Here is an 18337-nt window from a genome sequence, read left to right on the forward strand (position 1 = left end):
CTGCACATAGGATACACTCACTCCCAATGACACTCAACATCCAGCATGTTGTATACACTGACTCCCAGTGGAACCAACCTACTGCACATAGGATACAGTCACTCCCAATGACACTCAACATCCAGTATGTTGTATACACCGACTCCCAGTGGAACTCAACCTACTGCACATAGGATACACTCACTCCCAATGACACTCAACATCCAGTATGTTGTATACACCGACTCCCAGTGGAACTCAACCTACTGCACATAGGATACACTCACTCCCAATGACACTCAACATCCAGCATGTTGTATACACTGACTTCCAGTGGCACTCACTCTACTGCACATAGGATACACTCACTCCCAATGACACTCAACATCCAGCATGTTGGATACACTGCCTCCCAGTGGAACTCAACCTACTGCCCATAGGATACACTCACTCCCAATGACACTCAACATCCAGCATGTTGGATACACTGACTCCCAGTGGAACTCAACCTACTGCACATAGGATACACTCACTCCCAATGACACTCAACATCCAGCATGTTGTATACACTGACTCCCAGTGGAACTCAACCTACTGCCATAGGATACACTGATGACCAATGGCACTCAACATCCAGCATGTTATATACATGGGCTCCCAGTGGCACTCACTCTACGGCATATAGGAAACACTGACGACCAATGGCACTCAACATCCAGCATGTTGTATACACAGACTCCCAGTGGCACTCACTCTACTGCACATAGGATACACTGACGACCAATGGCACTCAACATCTAGAATGTTGTATACACCGACTCCCAGTGGCACTCACTCTACTGCACATAGGATACACTCACTCCCAATGACACTCAACATCCACCATGTTGTATACACTGACTCCAAGTGGAACTCAACCTACTGCACATAGGAAACACTGACGACCAATGGCACTCAACATCTAGAATGTTGTATACACCGACTCCCAGTGGCACTCACTCTACTGCACATAGGATACACTCACTCCCAATGACACTCAACATCCACCATGTTGTATACACTGACTCTCAGTGGAACTCAACCTATTGCACATAGGATACACTCACTCCCAATGACACTCAAGATCTCAACATCCAGCATGTTGTATACACCGACTCCCAGTGGCACTCACTCCACTGCACATAGGATACACTCACTCCCAATGACACTCAACATCCACCATGTTGTATACACTGACTCCTAGTGGAACTCAACCTACTGCACATAGGATACACTGACGACCAATAGCACTCAACATCTACAATGCTGTATACACCGACTCCCAGTGGCACTCACTCTACTGCACATAGGATACACTCACTCTCAATGACACTCAACATCCACCATGTTGTATACACTGACTCCCAGTGGAACTCAACCTACTGCACATAGGATACACTCACTCCCAATGACACTCAACATCCAGCATGTTGTATACACCGACTCCCAGTGGCACTCACTCTACTGCACATAGGATACACTCACTCCCAATGACACTCGACATCCAGCATGTTGTATACACCGACTCCCAGTGGCACTCACTCTACTGCACATAGGATACACTCACTCCCAATGACTCTCAACATCCAGCATGTTGTATACACCGACTCCCAGTGGAACTCAACCTACTGCACATAGGATACACTGACGACCAATGGCACTCAACATCTAGAATGTTGTATACACCGACTCCCAGTGGCACTCACTCTACTGCACATAGGATACACTCACTCCCAATGACACTCAACATCCACCATGTTGTATACACTGACTCCCAGTGCAACTCAATGTACTGCACATAGGATACACTCACTCCCAATGACAATCAACATCCACCATGTTGTATACACTGACTCCCAGTGGAACTCAACCTACTGCACATAGGATACACTCACTCCCAATGACACTCAACATCCAGCATGTTGTATACACCGACTCCCAGTGGCACTCACTCTACTGCACATAGGATACACTCACTTCCAATGACACTCAACATTCACCATGTTGGATACACTGACTCCCAGTGGTATTCACTCTACTGCACATAGGATACACTGATGACCAATGGCACTCAACATCCAGCATGTTATATACATGGGCTCCCAGTGGCACTCACTCTACTGCATATAGGAAACACTGACGACCAATGGCAATCAACATCCAGCATGTTGTATACATGGGCTCCCAGTGGCACTCACTCTACTGCATATAGGAAACACTGACGACCAATGGCACTCAACATCCAGCATGGTGTATACACGGATTCCCAGTGGCACTCACTCTACTGCATATAGGAAACACTGACAACCAATGGCACTCAACATCCAGCATGTTGTATACATGGGCTCCCAGTGGCACTCACTCTACTGCATATAGGAAACACTGACGACCAATGGCACTCAACATCCAGCATGGTGTATACACTGATTCCCAGTGGCACTCACTCTACTGCATATAGGAAACACTGACGACCAATGGCACTCAACATCCAGCATGTTGTATACACGGGCTCCCAGTGGCACTCACTCTACTGCATATAGGAAACACTGACGACCAATGGCACTCAACATCCAGCATGTTGTATACATGGGCTCCCAGTGGCACTCACTCTACTGCATATAGGAAACACTGACGACCAATGGCACTCAACATCCAGCATGTTGTATACATGGGCTCCCAGTGGCACTCACTCTACTGCATATAGGAAACACTGACGACCAATGGCACTCAACATCCAGCATGTTGTATACATGGGCTCCCAGTGGCACTCACTCTACTGCATATAGGAAACACTGACAAACAATGGCACTGAACATCCAGCATGTTGTATACACGGATTCCCAGTGGAATTCACTCTACTGCACATAGGAAACACTGACAACCAATGGTACTCAACATCCAGCATGTTCAATACACTGACTCCCAGTAATACCCACTCTACTGCACATAGGATACACTGATGACCAATGGCACTCAAAAACCAGCATGTGTAAGTGGCGGACCTGACCTCACTCTGGTGCTGGCTTCTTTCTATGTTGTGCCCTCCACGCTGGGCGTCAGATGCTTCTTTTAGCCACAGGGGTTACTTCTGGTATTCAGTGTGCTGTGATGTTAGTTCACATGATGTTGCCCCTGTCGCTATTCCAGAAAAATCTTCTGCCAGTCCCTCTGAACTGATAAGTGTTAGTCTCAACTAAAGTCCTGGCTCTTCTGATACAAGAATTGCCATTGCTCAAGGCACTTTTCATCACTGATATTCTCTTCTTTTCTATTATACATATTACAGGGAGATGGCATTAACTTTAGAACAAGAGGGTAGCTCTACAGTCTGACTTTCCTAGATCTGAGGCTGATCACTTAGTCCAGCCAACAGTAGTTATATTGCAAACTTGGGGGTCTATGCAGCTCCCACTCATACTGCCACCAGGACATTCACAGCTCTGGCTACATGGTCCTGGCACAATACGCATCAGAACCACTCCCTCCTAGACTCAATGTGCAGTACACCGTCATTTACGCAGCAACTTAACATTAAGTAGGAAGAATATAGACACTATCCGGCACTCAGAACAGGAGTGGTATAGCCACTCCTCCAGCACTCAACATGCCACACAGTATGCACATGGCTCCTTCCTCAGCTTTTTGGAAGGAGCCTGCATGGGGGTGGGTATCTTCCAACCTCGGCAGTCTCTCCCATAGTGGTTTTTGCAGCACTCGGGAGTCCAGTTTGTCATGAAGCACTTCTTGCTGCAGCCGTCAATCAGCCTAACTCGTGGTCTCTTCTTGGGGTAGAGGGACTCAAATAGATCGTGGTAGTCATTGATGTAGAGGTAGCGAAGGTCATATGCCATCCTGTGATGTAAAAGGGGCAGCCAAGGATTCTGATAAGAATATTTGCAGTGGTTGTAACCTCCCTGTAAAAGAAGGGGTACAGACAGTTACAAGAGAGGAATATACACAGGTTATTTGAGGGCTTATGAAACATCACCAAAATAGGTTTTTACAAACTCATGGAATATTACAGCATTATGGGACACGAGTAACATTACATGGAAGAAACACAAGCTGGTCTCTATGTTCTAACTGGAGAATAATCCAGCCTCAGAAAGAGATTTTATTTGAGGCTCAAACTCAAGGCAGAATTTTACATAGCTGGCGTTAACTACTAAATCCTAGATCCCTTGAAATGGACCCAAACATTTTAACTTAGTTTCTTTGGCTTCATGACAATACAACTGTGAAGACAAGACTTACCACTTTGGATTGTATATAGATATATATATTTTTTTCACTTTTGGTCTATAAAACAGAATGTTGCAACTCTATCAAACACACCAAATGTCTTCATCATTTTTTCTTCGTTTTCTTCCCCCACCTCCCTCCTTTACCCTTCCCCCGCACTGTGACTACCAAGCCCGACCATCTGGCAGGGATATACAGATAAATTAGATTGAGACCAAAGCTTCAAGACAAAGTGGGTTCTACGATTGTGGCTTCCATATTACCTCATACTTCAGGACCCCTTAGAGTTCATGGGTCTGGGGAGTGAAACACCCCCAGAGACAGTGGCCTCTCAAAGTTTCAGGGCATCACAATCTTCTTTTAACAATACAGCACTCCACTCCAGCAATAAGCTGTCCATCTTATCGTTAAACATGGCTTCCACAGCTCTCAGGAAGCTAGATGACTCGGATTCAGGGGGCGGGACGCCGAGCAAGAGTTCAACAGGGTGCAATTTCGGGGAGACACAAAGCATGTCCTTAATCAAGCTCAGCAGTTCGGCCCAATACATTAGAATGGCTGGGCACTCCCACCACATGTGGTACCATGTTCCCTGTTGGCCATATTCCCACCCACAAACATTCTGGATAGTCTAGCCGGGGGCAGGTGCCAAGCATGCAGAATTTTAAAGTTCTGTTCCATCGCTACCGTATAAAGAGACCCTGCCAACACTACTTTACAAACTGTACCCCAGGTTTCATCTTCCATCTCCGCACCCACCTTTTCAACCCCAAAACGTTTCAAATTCTACCTCCCCTCGAGATCCGCCATGACCAACACCCTGTAAATTCTAGAAAGTGCTCCTTTCCTTCTGTTGGATTCAACAATTATCCTCTCAAAGGGTGTGAGTAGGCGAGAGAGATTCTTACACCATTTAGGGTCTGTTAAGATGCCCTTCACACGCAGGTATTCAAAGACCGAAAGCGGGGACGAGCTCATGCCCTCAGCTAACGTCTCATATCCAAGAAAGGTATTCTCCCTAAACAATTGTGCGGCCCTCTCAAGCACCATGTCCGATCTGCTCTTTGTGTTATGGAGCCCTATGTTACCAGATCAAGGGGGGTGCCCCACAACAAGCTCAGGGGCGAGGGCCAGGAGGAGAAGTGAGTATTTGCCTTGTTATCCCTCCATAATTCCCAGAGAACTGCCAACGTGGGGTGGGATCTAACGTGCAGGGGGATTCCACCATAGGAGGTCTCTCACTTTCTTGGGGTGAGTGTGGGTGTCCTGTATGTATGTCCAACAGGTACCCATGTCGTCTCTCAAGTGTTCCATCATTACACGGAGCTGCGCCGCTTTATAATATAATTTAAAATCTGGCATGCCGAATCCCTCATGGTCACTAGGGAGAGTCAAAGGTGCATATTTAACTCTTGTCCGTTTCCCCTTCCAGATAAAATGTTGAACCACGCCCTGGAGCGTTGTGAAGAAGGCGTCTTCTATGGGGGTAGGGAGTGCCGTAAAAAGGTACAAGAGACGGGGGAGGCTGTTCATTTTTACAAATACCATTCAGGCAAACCAGGAAAGGGTAAGTGGGCCCCAGCGTAGCAAATCTGCTTTAATTTTCTCCAGGATTGGGGAGTAGTTGAAGTCAAACAAGGATACCAGGTCCCTAGGGAGATGAACACCCAGGTACAAGGTGGACTTACACTCGACTCTCATTCCCCCAATTGCTTTCTTTTCCACAGTTCCCCAGTCGTCTACTCCCATGGGCATCACACTGGACTTGGAGAGGTTTATTTTCAGGCCTGGAATCCGCCAAAAGTTTGTATCTGCTCCAGGAGGCGTGGGAGGAATTCCGGCAGGTTATTCAGGTAGCAAAGAATATCGTTAGCGAATAACGACAGTTTAAAGTCATGTTCCCCGCATTGGATACCCTCAATCTCTCGATCCAACCTAATGGCGATAGCCAAGGGCTCCATAGCCAGGGCATACAATAGGGGGGAGATGGGACAACCCTGCCTAGTCCCTCTAGTTAGCTGGAGGGGGGAAGAGACGATGGCATTGACCGCCACTCTCGTCGCTGGGCCATTATATAGTGTTCCGATCCAAGCTCTAAATTTCTCCCCTAGCCCCATCCTCTGAAAGACCCTGCCAAGGTACTGCCAATCGACCCAGTCAAATGCCTTTTCCGAGTCTATGGATTTGAGGTGGGCGTCTAGTCTTCTCTGAGCGGCCTTGTGCATTAAGACTATGGTCTTCCTTATATTATCTGTTCCCTGTCTGCCCGGAATGAAGCCCACTTGGTCCCCATGCACCAACAAGGGCAGGTGCTGGGCCAACCTATTGGCCAGGAGTTTTGCCAGTAATTTCACGTCGGTATTCCGGAGTGAGATGGGCCTGTAGGAAGAGCACTGAGCAGGGTCCTTCCCTTCTTTAGGTATAACTACGACCAGGGCCGACAGCATGGACTGGGGAAGAGAGCCCATCTCCAGGGACGTATTAAACAACTTGGCCATGAAGGGAGCTAGAGCGGAGCGGAATGCCTTATAAAATGCTACCGTAAAGCCATCGTCCCTGGGGGTGGTACTCCCTTTCATTTCACTAATGGTGTCTATTATTTCCTGGGGTGTGATGGGCGCCTCCATAGGATCTTCCTTTTCCGGTCGGAGATGCAGGATCGGGAGAGAGTTGAGGAAACGGTCAGCGTCAGATCCGTCTCCCCTATATTCTGATGTGTATAATAAGTCATAAAACTGGTGGAATTCCTGCGCTATCTGAGAGCTCTCGAGAAGCTTCGAGCCTTCGGCAGGGGATAAGACATCTACCCTGCGACTGTTCCTGAGTTCCCTCAACCTCCATGCCAGCATCTTGCCGGCCTTTTCTCCCTTTTCTATGTACTTCTGTTTCAAGAAGGCAAGTTTACGTTCAGTCTGACCGACCAGGAGGGCTTTTATTTTCTCTTTGTGTTGTTGGGATCCGCCCATCTACTTGGGACTTCAGTTTCCCCCCTTGCTGGATGGCTTCTATTTTCTCTCTAAGGCGCTTCACCTCGTTCTCCCTCTCCTTTTTCTCCTAGCACCCATTCCAATGAGAGTCGCCTCATTGTGGCCTTAAACGCCTCCCAGACCCCCGCCACACCAACCTCCCATTGTTGTTAATTTCGAAATATTCTTTTATTGCATGGAGGCTAGCCTGGGATAGCACTTTATCTCGTACCAGCAGGTTGTTGAATGCCCACCTTGTTTTGGCATGGGGTTTCGGGGGGACACCTACTAGGACTGTCACTAGGCCGTGGTCTGACCACGGGATAGTCTCCACCGTGGATTCAGATACTCGCTCCCGCAAGGAGGAGTCAACCAGTATATAATCTATTCTCGAGAAAGTAGCATGTACCTTGGAAAAGTATGTAAATAGGGGGTCGCACCCTTGCTCCCTGGTGTGTGTGTCCAACAGTCCCAGCCCCTCGTTGAAGTTTTGAAAATGGGCAGGCACCCGTCGTTGCACTGGTGTATCTTGTTAGGGACCCTCGCTCTTCCTATCACTCTCGGGCTGCAAGACCATATTAAAGTCTCCTCCCACAATCAGGGCACACTCGAGCAAAGGACATTATTTTGGCTCTCACCCTTTCCCAGTACTGGTCCTGGGCCTTGTTCAGGCAATAGATAGAGATCACGGTGACCACCGCTCCCCCAATTTGCCCCTTGACCATCAGTTAGCGTCCCTCTGGGTCTTAACGCTGCGCCTTAGGTGTAAAGCGTGCTCAACTGGATACTACAAGTGCAACTCCCTTCTTTTTCGCCGGGCCCGAAGAATTGAACACCTCTTGATTTGATCTGGCTCTCAGTGACGGCTCCCTTCCCCGTACCCGGTGGGTTTCTTGTAGAAACATAAAGTGTCATTTTAGCCGAATGAATTCCCTCACCACTACGGATCTTTTGTGGGGAAGTTTAAACCCTGTACGTTTAGCGAACCCAGTGCCAGTGCGTGTTTTGCGTCATCCATCAGGAAGGTGCAGTGGTCTCATGAGTGCACCTATGTTAAATGTAGTCTGCATGCCCCTTCTAGGGTTTGGGAAGCGCAGCCTATGTGAACACCAGCTTCTCCCCCTGTGGACTGGTATAGAGCTCGGTAGCTTGTAAAGAAAGAAAGGCCATATAAGAAACAACCAAGCCCACCACACACTTCCCTCCCAAGCGCTTGGGCAGCCTGTGGAAGGAATTGCAGCTGGGCCAGGCCACCGGTCCCTACCACCCCGGGCTTAGCCTGAAACCAAATACCACCTCTGAGCCCCCTCAAAAACCCCAACAAAGCTAGGGATTTACTCTAAGACCCCCCCCCTCTGTTAGGTTTGAAAAAAGGACCAAAATGTCACCTCCTCCGGGGTGTCAACCTGTTCCCGGGACCAGCGCTTCAGTACCAGGGCCGCAGTTCCAACATCTGGAAGTCTATATGACCCAACCGAGCCATGGACCAAAGTTCCGGTGGAATACGGCAAGAGTCCAGGTCCGTCCCCGCCCTGGGACCTAATCACTTTCCTTAACAGGTTCCGGGAGGCTTGCAGTGCACCGGATCTCTGTTTTCCTTGGGGAGCATCCTTAAGCATTAGGGCCTATTGGGAAAACAGGGGCCAACTTTCGAAACTTCTTGTTGCCGCGGACGCTGCGTCTCTCCACAAAGCCGTCCACCTTCTGGGATTCTGTCAGCTCCCTCCCACGTCTTTCTAGGGTGCCGGTATCAGGGGCTGTTTCTCCTAGGAGCTCCTGCGTCACATGGTGGATGTCATCTTCTGTAACAAGGGAATTTTTATAACCCTCGTATTCGAAGGAGACCGAGAAGGGGAACCGCCAACTGTAGCAGGCCCCTTTCAACTGGAGCCACTTTGTTAGGGGGCCACATAATCGTCACCTAGTCAGAGTAAATGCTGAAAGATCCTGATATATGGTTATCCAGGCGTCTCCCCACTCTATTGGGCCCCTTTTTCTTACCAGCTCTAGAAGCTTTGCCTTCTCGGCAAAGTAATGGACCCTTGCCAGCACTGATCTCGGCCCCCTGGTGCTTGCTCCCACTCTATGGGCTCTGTCGATCCTGGTTTCGCTGATGTTACCCTCGTTGAAGAGCTTGCTGATCACTGCATTGATGGCTTTCAGGATGTCTGCCTGTGTCTCGCTGTCTCGTTCCAGGAAGCCAAGAGACCTCAGATTATTGTGGCGCTCTCGATTTTCCAGGTCATCCATCTTGAGGGTGCACTTTTCTTCTCTCCTTTCAAGTTCCGAAAGTCTCATGTCGATCTGGGTCTCCAGGAGGTCCACGGATGTTCGATTAGCCTCCAGGCCCTGGATGCGTTTGTCCATACTGTCCACTTTTTTGTCAAGACCGTCAAGCCTTTTCCCAATGTCAGCTCGGAAGCCCCTAATTTCATCGAAAAGGGCTGCCATGCCCTTGCTCACCAATTGCGCCTCACCTGCGTCTGCTGTTGATGTAGTAGGCATACTTGGTTGGGGAGCGGGCAGGGTCTGATCGCGCTGAAATTGCTGGAGGGAGTCGGACTAACTCATGGGCGAATACGGTTAGATAATCCTCCCAGGGTGTCTGGGCGTGAGATGCGTAGATGTCCCTTGCTTCCCCATGTGGGACTCCCCGGGCCTTTCAAAGATTCAGAACTCAGAGGGAAGTGGAAGAGTCACAGCCTAGTTTGATGCTGCTGGGCTCCCAGGCTCATAGCGTAATTTGTGGTCCGCTAAGCAATGGAGGTTCCTCAATGTAGTAGTGGTGAAGGGCAGTTACTGCCATTGTGAGGCCAGCCTATCACTTGTGGAATGTCCAGCTTGTGTTACGCTCACCTGGTTCCACGGGGACGCCACCCAGCAGTTGGGACTCAGGTATCCTTCTCTGCGGTTCCCAGGTGTGACCAGCGGGAGGATTCTGCCTTGTTTTTAAAACAGGTGTGTTCTCCGTCCTGCCTTCTTGGCAGGGGCGCGTTGTGCTTGGTGGGCGATTGCGATCAAGTTACTTCACTGATGCAGGCCCGCTTTGAGTGTTTCAGGTAGGTCTTATTGCTGTGGCAGATTGTTGTTCTTGCATGCCTTTTGGTTTAACTAATGTCTTTTTCTCTTCCTTAGGTGCGCGGAAGTCCCATATGTGGCATAGACTGAATCGGGTCTCGCCGGTAAGTAATGGCGTATTTAGAGCTCCTTGATGCGGTGAGTAGGCGCTATGCGCAGCGCTATGATGCCTTGCCTTTTGCTAACCTGTTGTCTTTTCTTCCCCACAGGTCGCGGTGCTCACCGAGCGCATGGAATTCCTGAGGCGATGCTGGTCGAGGAACGGCTTGCGAGGTAAGCTTTTCGGCACCGTTCGTTAAATTGTAAAATGTCTAATGCCTTGTTTCTTCCTTTTTTGCAGATCCGTTGGTCCGGGAGGAGCGCTGGTTCCGGGATGTTGATCGCAAGAGCTGTAGACAGCTAACAATGAAATTACAGGTACGCTGCAGCTGCTAACGATGTCCTTTTCCTTCTTAACAGATGCTGTTCTTCCGAGGTTCGCGGGTGCAGCTGAACACAGTGAGCGTCACGTTGCAGAATTGCAAAGTAACGCGAAGCGTGTTATCCCAGTTGGGTGTGGTTTAAATAGCTTCAAGAAAGTAGTCCAGGTAAAATAGTTCCTTTGGTACCACACCCAAAAACACTATAGCGCATAGCTTGGTTCCAAGGAGCCAAGCTATGTGGATGCCTCCATGTTGATTGTCACTGAAATAAAGTAGTTCCCAACACAAGTCCTTTATCAAGTATGAGCCTGGCGCCAAAGGCACCAGGACTGGTCCCAAGAAGGCCTAGGCCAAGGATGCCTGAGTTTAGTGGAGACCCAAGTCAAGACCCTTCCTGGCCCATGGGCTTGCCAGGGGGTCTTCTGGATGTGGGTTGTGACAGCTTGGCCCTAGCCAGCACACCCAGGATCCTGTGGTCAGTGAATGCGCCGCTCCTGGCTTTCACTCCTGCGGGCCAAGGGGGGCAATGAGGGAGGGGGACCTATGTCACGCAAAGTACTGGAGGTCTCCTTCCCGGGGAAGGGGAAGAGATCCTTCCCCACAGAGGGCCTCTGTTTCTGGGCCCAACCACAGCGCTTCTGGTGTTGGCAATGTCGCTGCTCGCCCACTTGGATGCGCACAAGTCTCTCGGTGCCAATTGGGAGGTGGCCCTCTGCGCGGCAGGCCCGGGGGCTCCAGTTGCAAGGGCACCCCGAGCGGGGCTTCGCTGCGCACTTACCCCCTCTCTATTGCGCCGTCCGGCACTGCGGCCCAGGGGGGGAGCCACAAGCTCCTCCTGACAGATCTGCCGAACTCTCGCTGATCCTACGTTAAGCGAACGCGCCAGCCCCCCTCTGGACCGCGGGGGGGCAGGGAGGTGACGCACCAAGCAGATTCCACTGGGAAAGGGAAGGAAAGGAGAGAAGAAAAGTGTGCCCTCAAGATTTGATGACCTGGAAAATCGAGAGCACTGCAATAACCTGAGGTTTCTTGGCTTCCCGGAACGAGACTGCGAGACCCAGCCAGACATCCTGAAAGCCATCAATGCAGTGATCAGCAAGAGCTTCGACAAGGGTATCACCAGGAACCCAGATCGACAGAGCCCACAGAGCGGGAGCAAGTAACCAGGGGGCCGAGATCAGTGCTGGCAAGGTTCCATTACTTTGCTGAGAAGACAAAGATTCTAGAGTTGGTGAGAAGGAGGGGCCTATTAGATTGAGGAGACGCCTGAATAACCATCGTTCAGGATCTTTCAGCATTTACTCTGACCAGGTGAAGATTATGTGGCCCCCTAACAAAGTGGCTCCACTCGAAAGGGGCCAGCTACAGGTGGGGGGTTCCCCTTCACGGTCTCCTTTGAATTCGAGGGTTATAAATATTCCCTTTTTACGGAAGATTACATCCACTGTGTGACGCAGGAGCTCCTAGGAGAAACAGCCCCTGATGCCGGCACCCTAGAAAGACATGGTGGAGAGCTGAAGGAATACCAGAAGGTGGACGGCTTCGTGGAGAGATGCCGCGTCTGCGGCAACCAGACATTTCTGGGTACCTTTTTGAGCCTGTTCACGTTGGACTGCAAGCTCCTCTCACGTTGGGGGGTCTGCCATGTCTCCCACTGTCTCGCGTGTTGTCTACAGCACAGGGCTCTCTGGAGCGATGTCCCATGGAAGTGTACATGGGCACGCACACACTTGCTCAGTGTTCCGTTGCTTCTCAGGCACCCCATGGGCTCCGGACTCTGTTTTTGCTTCTGCGGAGTCCCCAAGGGTTGGGCTCAGATGGGGTGGGGGGTCGGATCCGCACTTCAGAAGCTGTTGGTGGGGGCTGTAAGCCTTGTTTCAGCCTCAGTGGCGGCGACCAATGCAGGAGCTTCAGCCCATCTCTGCGCCCCCTGGTGGCTCCCTAGATATCTTTTTTAATGTCAACATGCCGTTACGTCTTTGTAATACAGGATCAGATGTAAATAGCTGAGAATGAGAAACGGCTGGAATTCCAAATGGCGTCATGAAACGATTTTGCTCTGTCTTGAGAATGCTCCTAGAAGAGGCAGGCCATCAATCGCTTCTTTAATCTGAGATGGCAGAAGCAAGGGGGGTGGGAGTGATTTGTAAAGGGAGAGCAGAGGTGGCTGGAATCGCATGGGCGTAATTGCCAGCATGCTGATTAGGTGTGTGTGGCTCTGGAGATGAGGTATATTGGGTCTAATCTGTGGAGGGTTTTGTGAAAATGGCATTGAATTGGATTATTATGGTAAGCATTGTGTGCTGCGCAGGACATGTATAGGTGATGCCAGCGAAGAAGTCAGCAGTGATATCAGAAGAGTAGAGACATTATTGTTTACTACTCTTTGAATGTTATTCGTCATAATGGACCCCCATTACATGTCCACTATAATGGGGCTTTCCTCTGCAAGAGTTGAACTTTCCCCCGGCTCAGAGAAATGTTAAGCACTTCAAATGTAGACTTACTCATTTTAAAACCTGAGACTTTCCTATAATTCCTCTAATCCTAAAGTTGCCACAGTATTGTCTACAATGCGCTTTTGTATTCATGTCCCCCGAATAGGACCTCTTCAACCCACAGTGGGGTGTGACTGAGGATGCAATCCTTCTTGCCGCTCAGGATCCAAGTCGATCGGTAGCCATTGATACCCATTCTACATGAGTGGGATTAATGATTAGCTAGGACCCAAGTTATAGATCTTTCCCCAAACCCCATTTTAGCCAGGACCTGGATGTAAAGGACCAGCTCGCTCATTGAAGGTGTTTTCAGCATCTTAAGTTATTACTCTAGCTTCAATTCTTCTAAGATTCTGGAGCTATGAACCATCTTCTGTACCAGTGAAAGATATGAACAAATGACTTTACTCTCAGTAATGTTTTTTCTGATGGATGTTGTTATATATATATACATATATATATATACGGTCCTGGTGGATGGAATGTGGAGAGTGGAAGCAGAATGCTGGTGGAAGTTCCAGGTGTGGAAGACTGTGAGAAGGTCAGATGAAGAGAGGGCCAGAGGAGTGGTGAACTGCAGTCACATAACTCTGTATAACTTACATAATAAATAATGCAACTTACCCTGGAGAGCATCCATCGTTATTATATTGGCGACAAGCCTGCTGCAACATGTTGACTGCAGTGGAGGCGGCAGCAGGAAGGAGAGAACCCATGGCTACAGATTTCTTGTAGTGCAAGAGCCCTTTTTGAGCAGAGAGGCGTTGTGACCGTGAAGTGTACCTCCAGCAGCAGCCAGGCTACCCGCGCCGACGAGGAAAGAAGCTGCACATGCGCCGTGCCGGCCCTTGCGACGGACGAGAACCTTGCATTCACCTACAATCAATGACAGTGAGCGGGGATCCCGGCAAGTGAAAGGGAACATTGCTGGGCTTTTGAAAAGTGAACATATCCACATAAGGGATAGGAAGGGCACAGGCGGAGGAAGCACGAGCGGCGGTACAAGGCTGCATTTTACAAAGCGAAACGCGTTAGGCAGGCATGTTCAACAAGCATGAGTTCGGCAAGCAAAAGGACAGAGGAACTTAGAAGAAAGCACCGTCCGGCGTGCGTGCAAGCGTTGAGGTTGCCACGGCGATCCGTAAACAGAAACTGCAAGGCTGCAGGCCTACTGTATTAATGGCAACTGGCATATAAATCATCACGCTCTTTGCAGTGGCAAGCAATGACATTTGATTATTTCTATATATTGTTACTTTTGATGTTCCAAAAAAAAATGGTAACAAAGAAAAATAACAATAATATTGAGCTGAAGGTGCCCGAACAAGAAACAGAGACAATACAGTGAGAAGTGGAACACACCTGTCTGACACAGAAGGCTCTGGACATACATGCCTGGACATGTGTACCTGGTGCTGGTGTGGGCGCGCATCTGAGAGTGTCCCCAACTGACAGAATGACAAATATCCCAGGCCTAGCATTGTTCCTGCCCCAAGGGAGAGGAGAACCAGTGATAAGGTGGAGAGATTGAAGGAGGACTTCCTACAATTGTGTGTTGGCAGTGTATGGCCTGAATTAAGCAGTAGAGCGCAAGGACGCCCTGCTGTACCATTGCCTTGGGCACGGTGGACAAGAGGATCTCAAGAGACTTCCCGAGCCCTATCAGAGGACGGCGTCGTTATGAATGCATTTGAAAAGACAGGGGCCAAGCTAGATAAGCGTTATGAGGTCTAAGAAAATGAAATTCTGCCTAGATATTGGTTTGCAACCAGAGAACAGAAAAAGGGTGAGAACGTTGAAAAGTTTTTAACTGTCCTGAGAGGACTGGCATTCAAGTGGCAATGTAGGCCTTACTGCCAGGAGGAACATTTGAGGGACCAACTGTTCAGAGGATAAAGTATATGAAGAACTGTGGAGGGAGAAAGCTCTGGATTTAGACAGGGGAGTGGGGATTTCAAAACAAGTAGAGCACACCAATTTTTGCATCACGCAATTATGCAAGAATGGAGAGAGGAAATTAGATGTATCGGCACAGACCAGTTTGGTGTGCAGAGAAAAGTCCTTGTCTGAGCCGATACAGAAGGTTCCAGGGAACACTTACACAGATCGTCGAAGTAGGGGCCCCAGTGGCATGGACTGGAGAGGCAGAGGAAGAGGAAGCACCATTTACAGAAAGGATGGTGTTGGAAGCAGACAGTCCAACCGACAATTGAAAAGCTGTTACAGATGTGGCAGCACAGAACATTTAGCCATGGACAAGGAATGTACCGCCACCTTTGTTGAGTGCAGGTTGTGCGGTAGAAGGGGTAATCTTGCAAGATGCTGTAGGTCGAGTGGACAATTCGGAGCAGTCAATGACAATGCGAGTAATGAGGATGAAGTGCTTGATGGATTTGAGGTTGTACAAGAAATAAGTGTCATAAGCAAAGTAAGACTAGGAAAGCCAAAGCCATGATAGATGTGAATGGAGTGAATGTTGAAATGCTAGTGGATAGCAGCACAGACTATACATTAGTCAGTAAAGAGACATGGGAAAAAGATTTATCAAGGTGTGTACTGAAAGAAGCTAGAGTCAGTGCACATGCGTATGGAAAAAAAAAACATTGTGCTAATCGGAGAGCTCAATCCCAAACTTGGGTTCAGAGGAAGACATACGGCTAGTAAAATATTTGTGACGAGTGTTGGAGGTAACCTACTGTCTTGGAGTTGTCAGGCTGCCCTTGGAATAAATTTGGACCCAAATGCAATGAATCAAGAACAAGTTGGAGAGAATAATGAGTTGCCTGTGGTGTTTTCGGGTACAAAGTTGTTATAGTGAGGTGGGCTCCCAAAGTATTTAGGGATATGTGTATGCAAGGTTTTCATCACAGAATTCAGATTAAAAGAGGGGCGGTCCCCTCTCTGTCAAAGCTAAGGTCAGTTCCCAAGGCCTATAGCTAGGAAGATGAAATAGAAGTAGATTGCATGTTGAGAGATGGCATTATTGAGAAGGCCGAGGCATCAGAGTGGGTGAGCCCAATTATGCTGGTGAAGAAGGCCACTGGAGAGATTAGACTGTGATTGATTTGAGAGAGGCAAACAAGAATGTTGTCACAGAGAGGTTTCCCCTACCAAAAAGTGATGAATTGATTGCGATTTGGCAGTCTGGAGTGTGTACTCTTTGTTAGATCTCAGATCAGCGTATCACTAGATACGGATGTATCCAGACTCCTATGATATGCTCACATTTATCACTCATATGGCCTTGTTCAGATGTGTTAGGACGCCCAATGGGTTAATATTTGTGGCCAGTGTATTTCAGAGAGTTATGCATAGTGTGTTTGGCAACATGAGTGGATTGACATTTTATCAAGATGATATTTTGGTGTGGGGAGAGACAAAGCAAACCATGTCACCCGCTTTAAAAAGGTTTTGAAGATTCTTGAAGTGGCTGGTTTGACATTAACGATGGAGATACTTGGCAAGTCAACTGTGGACTACCTAGGATATAGGTTGTCTGAGAAAGGAGTAAGTCCCAAACTTAGTACAGTTAACGCTATAGTTGATATGACACCTCCAAACAATAGAGGTTAACTCTCCTCATTTTTAGGGATGATTAATACTATGGAAAGTTTGTTAGAGGGTTGACCAACAAGATGGTGGCCATGAGATGACTTAGCAGGATTGGTGTGCAATTTGAATGGTCTGAGAGGTGTGAATTTGAGCAAGTGAACCATGATATCACGAACGCGCCAGTACTTCAGGGACTCATACCATAGCATATGCCATCATGTCACTGAAGGAAGTAGAAAGTCGCTACTCGGCAATTCAGCTGGAGGCATTGACCGTGTTGTTTTGCTATCAACAAGTTCAGGTTCTACCTGTATGACAGACCGTTTGTGGTTAGGACCGACCACAAGACTCTGGTGGCAATCTTTAATAGCAAAGGTCTTTCTGCTGTTTCTAGGAGAATTTCAAAGTGCATTGCCAGGTTGCAGGGCCTGGATTTCACTGTTGAGCATGTGCAAGGCAGAGATAATGTGGTGGCAGATGCCCGTTCAAGGAATCCTGTAGAGGAGGCAGATGCATTTTAGACTGGGGTGGAAGATGATCTTAGAGACATATTTGCAGTGGAGGAGAGTCTTCAGGAAAATGAATGGTTGGAAAAGTCTCAGGAGGATGAGGTTTATCAACAAGTTAAATACTTGATTTAGGATGAGAAGAGGAGTCTATTCTCTCAATGTAGTCTGGGTGAATACAAGGATGTCAAAGCAGAACTCAGTTTGGAGGGTGAATTTGTATGTCAGGGTCAGAGATTGTTGGTTCCAAGTGGTATGAGAGAGAAGGTAGTGGAGTTGGGTCACAAGGCTCATTTGGGCATATGTATGAACACATCTTTAATAAGGTTGGATGTCTGGTGGCCACACATGGATGAGTTCATAGAATCCCCATCAAGGGATGTGTACAGTGTAGGGAGTGACAACGTGTTAGAAACGGGAGTCCCTCCCACAATGGGTCCACAGGCACCCAAAGTACCACGGGAGACCACTGCAGTAGATTTACTCGGTCCGTTAAATGTTAGGGGTGCCACAGACAGTTACGTCATAGTTGTAATGAATCAGCTATCTAAATGGCCTGAAATAGGTGTGATTAAGGAGATCACGTCCAAAAATGTAATTAGATCCCAAGAAAATGTCTTTTGGAGGGATGAATGGCCATCCAACATTGTTAGTGACAATGGACCCGAATTTGTTTCCAGTAAATTTCAGGAGTGGTTAAGGGGAAATGGTGTGGTACACAAGAGAACAGCACTTTATCAAGCCCAAAGTAATGGGTGTGTTGAGCGCTTTAATAGGACAATCGTGGATGGCATTCGAATGTTGATACAGAATGGTGCTGATTGGCAAAGGGAGATGTTTTGGAGGGTGTTCCAGTATAGAGTTACCCCGTATCTTTTAATTGGTGTATCTCCTTTTGAACTCATGAGGGGTCGCAAACCTAACACACTACATACAGCAGGATAGTTAGTTCGCTCTAAAATGGTGAGTACTGATGTTGGAAAAGGACAGGAGAGGATGGGGGACTGTGGCAAGTCTTTCAAAGATCGATATGATGTCAAGAATGGGAGTAGGTC

At 48.4% G+C, this 18337-nt stretch overlaps 1 protein-coding gene across 1 annotated transcript in view; it reads right to left on the reverse strand.

Moving 5' to 3' along the window:
• Positions 1 to 18337, reverse strand: part of STAB1 (stabilin 1) — a 1160316-nt gene that overhangs the window by 254860 nt on the left and 887119 nt on the right. Inside the window, exon 55 of the mRNA XM_069643183.1 lies at positions 3698 to 3932. Within this exon, the coding sequence (XP_069499284.1) occupies positions 3698 to 3932 (235 nt within the window). The remainder of the gene's footprint in view (positions 1 to 3697; positions 3933 to 18337) is intronic.

This window comes from Ambystoma mexicanum, chromosome 2p (genome assembly GCF_040938575.1).
Source record: "Ambystoma mexicanum isolate Mex_15411 chromosome 2p, UKY_AmexF1_1, whole genome shotgun sequence".
Taxonomy (NCBI): domain Eukaryota; kingdom Metazoa; phylum Chordata; class Amphibia; order Caudata; family Ambystomatidae; genus Ambystoma; species Ambystoma mexicanum.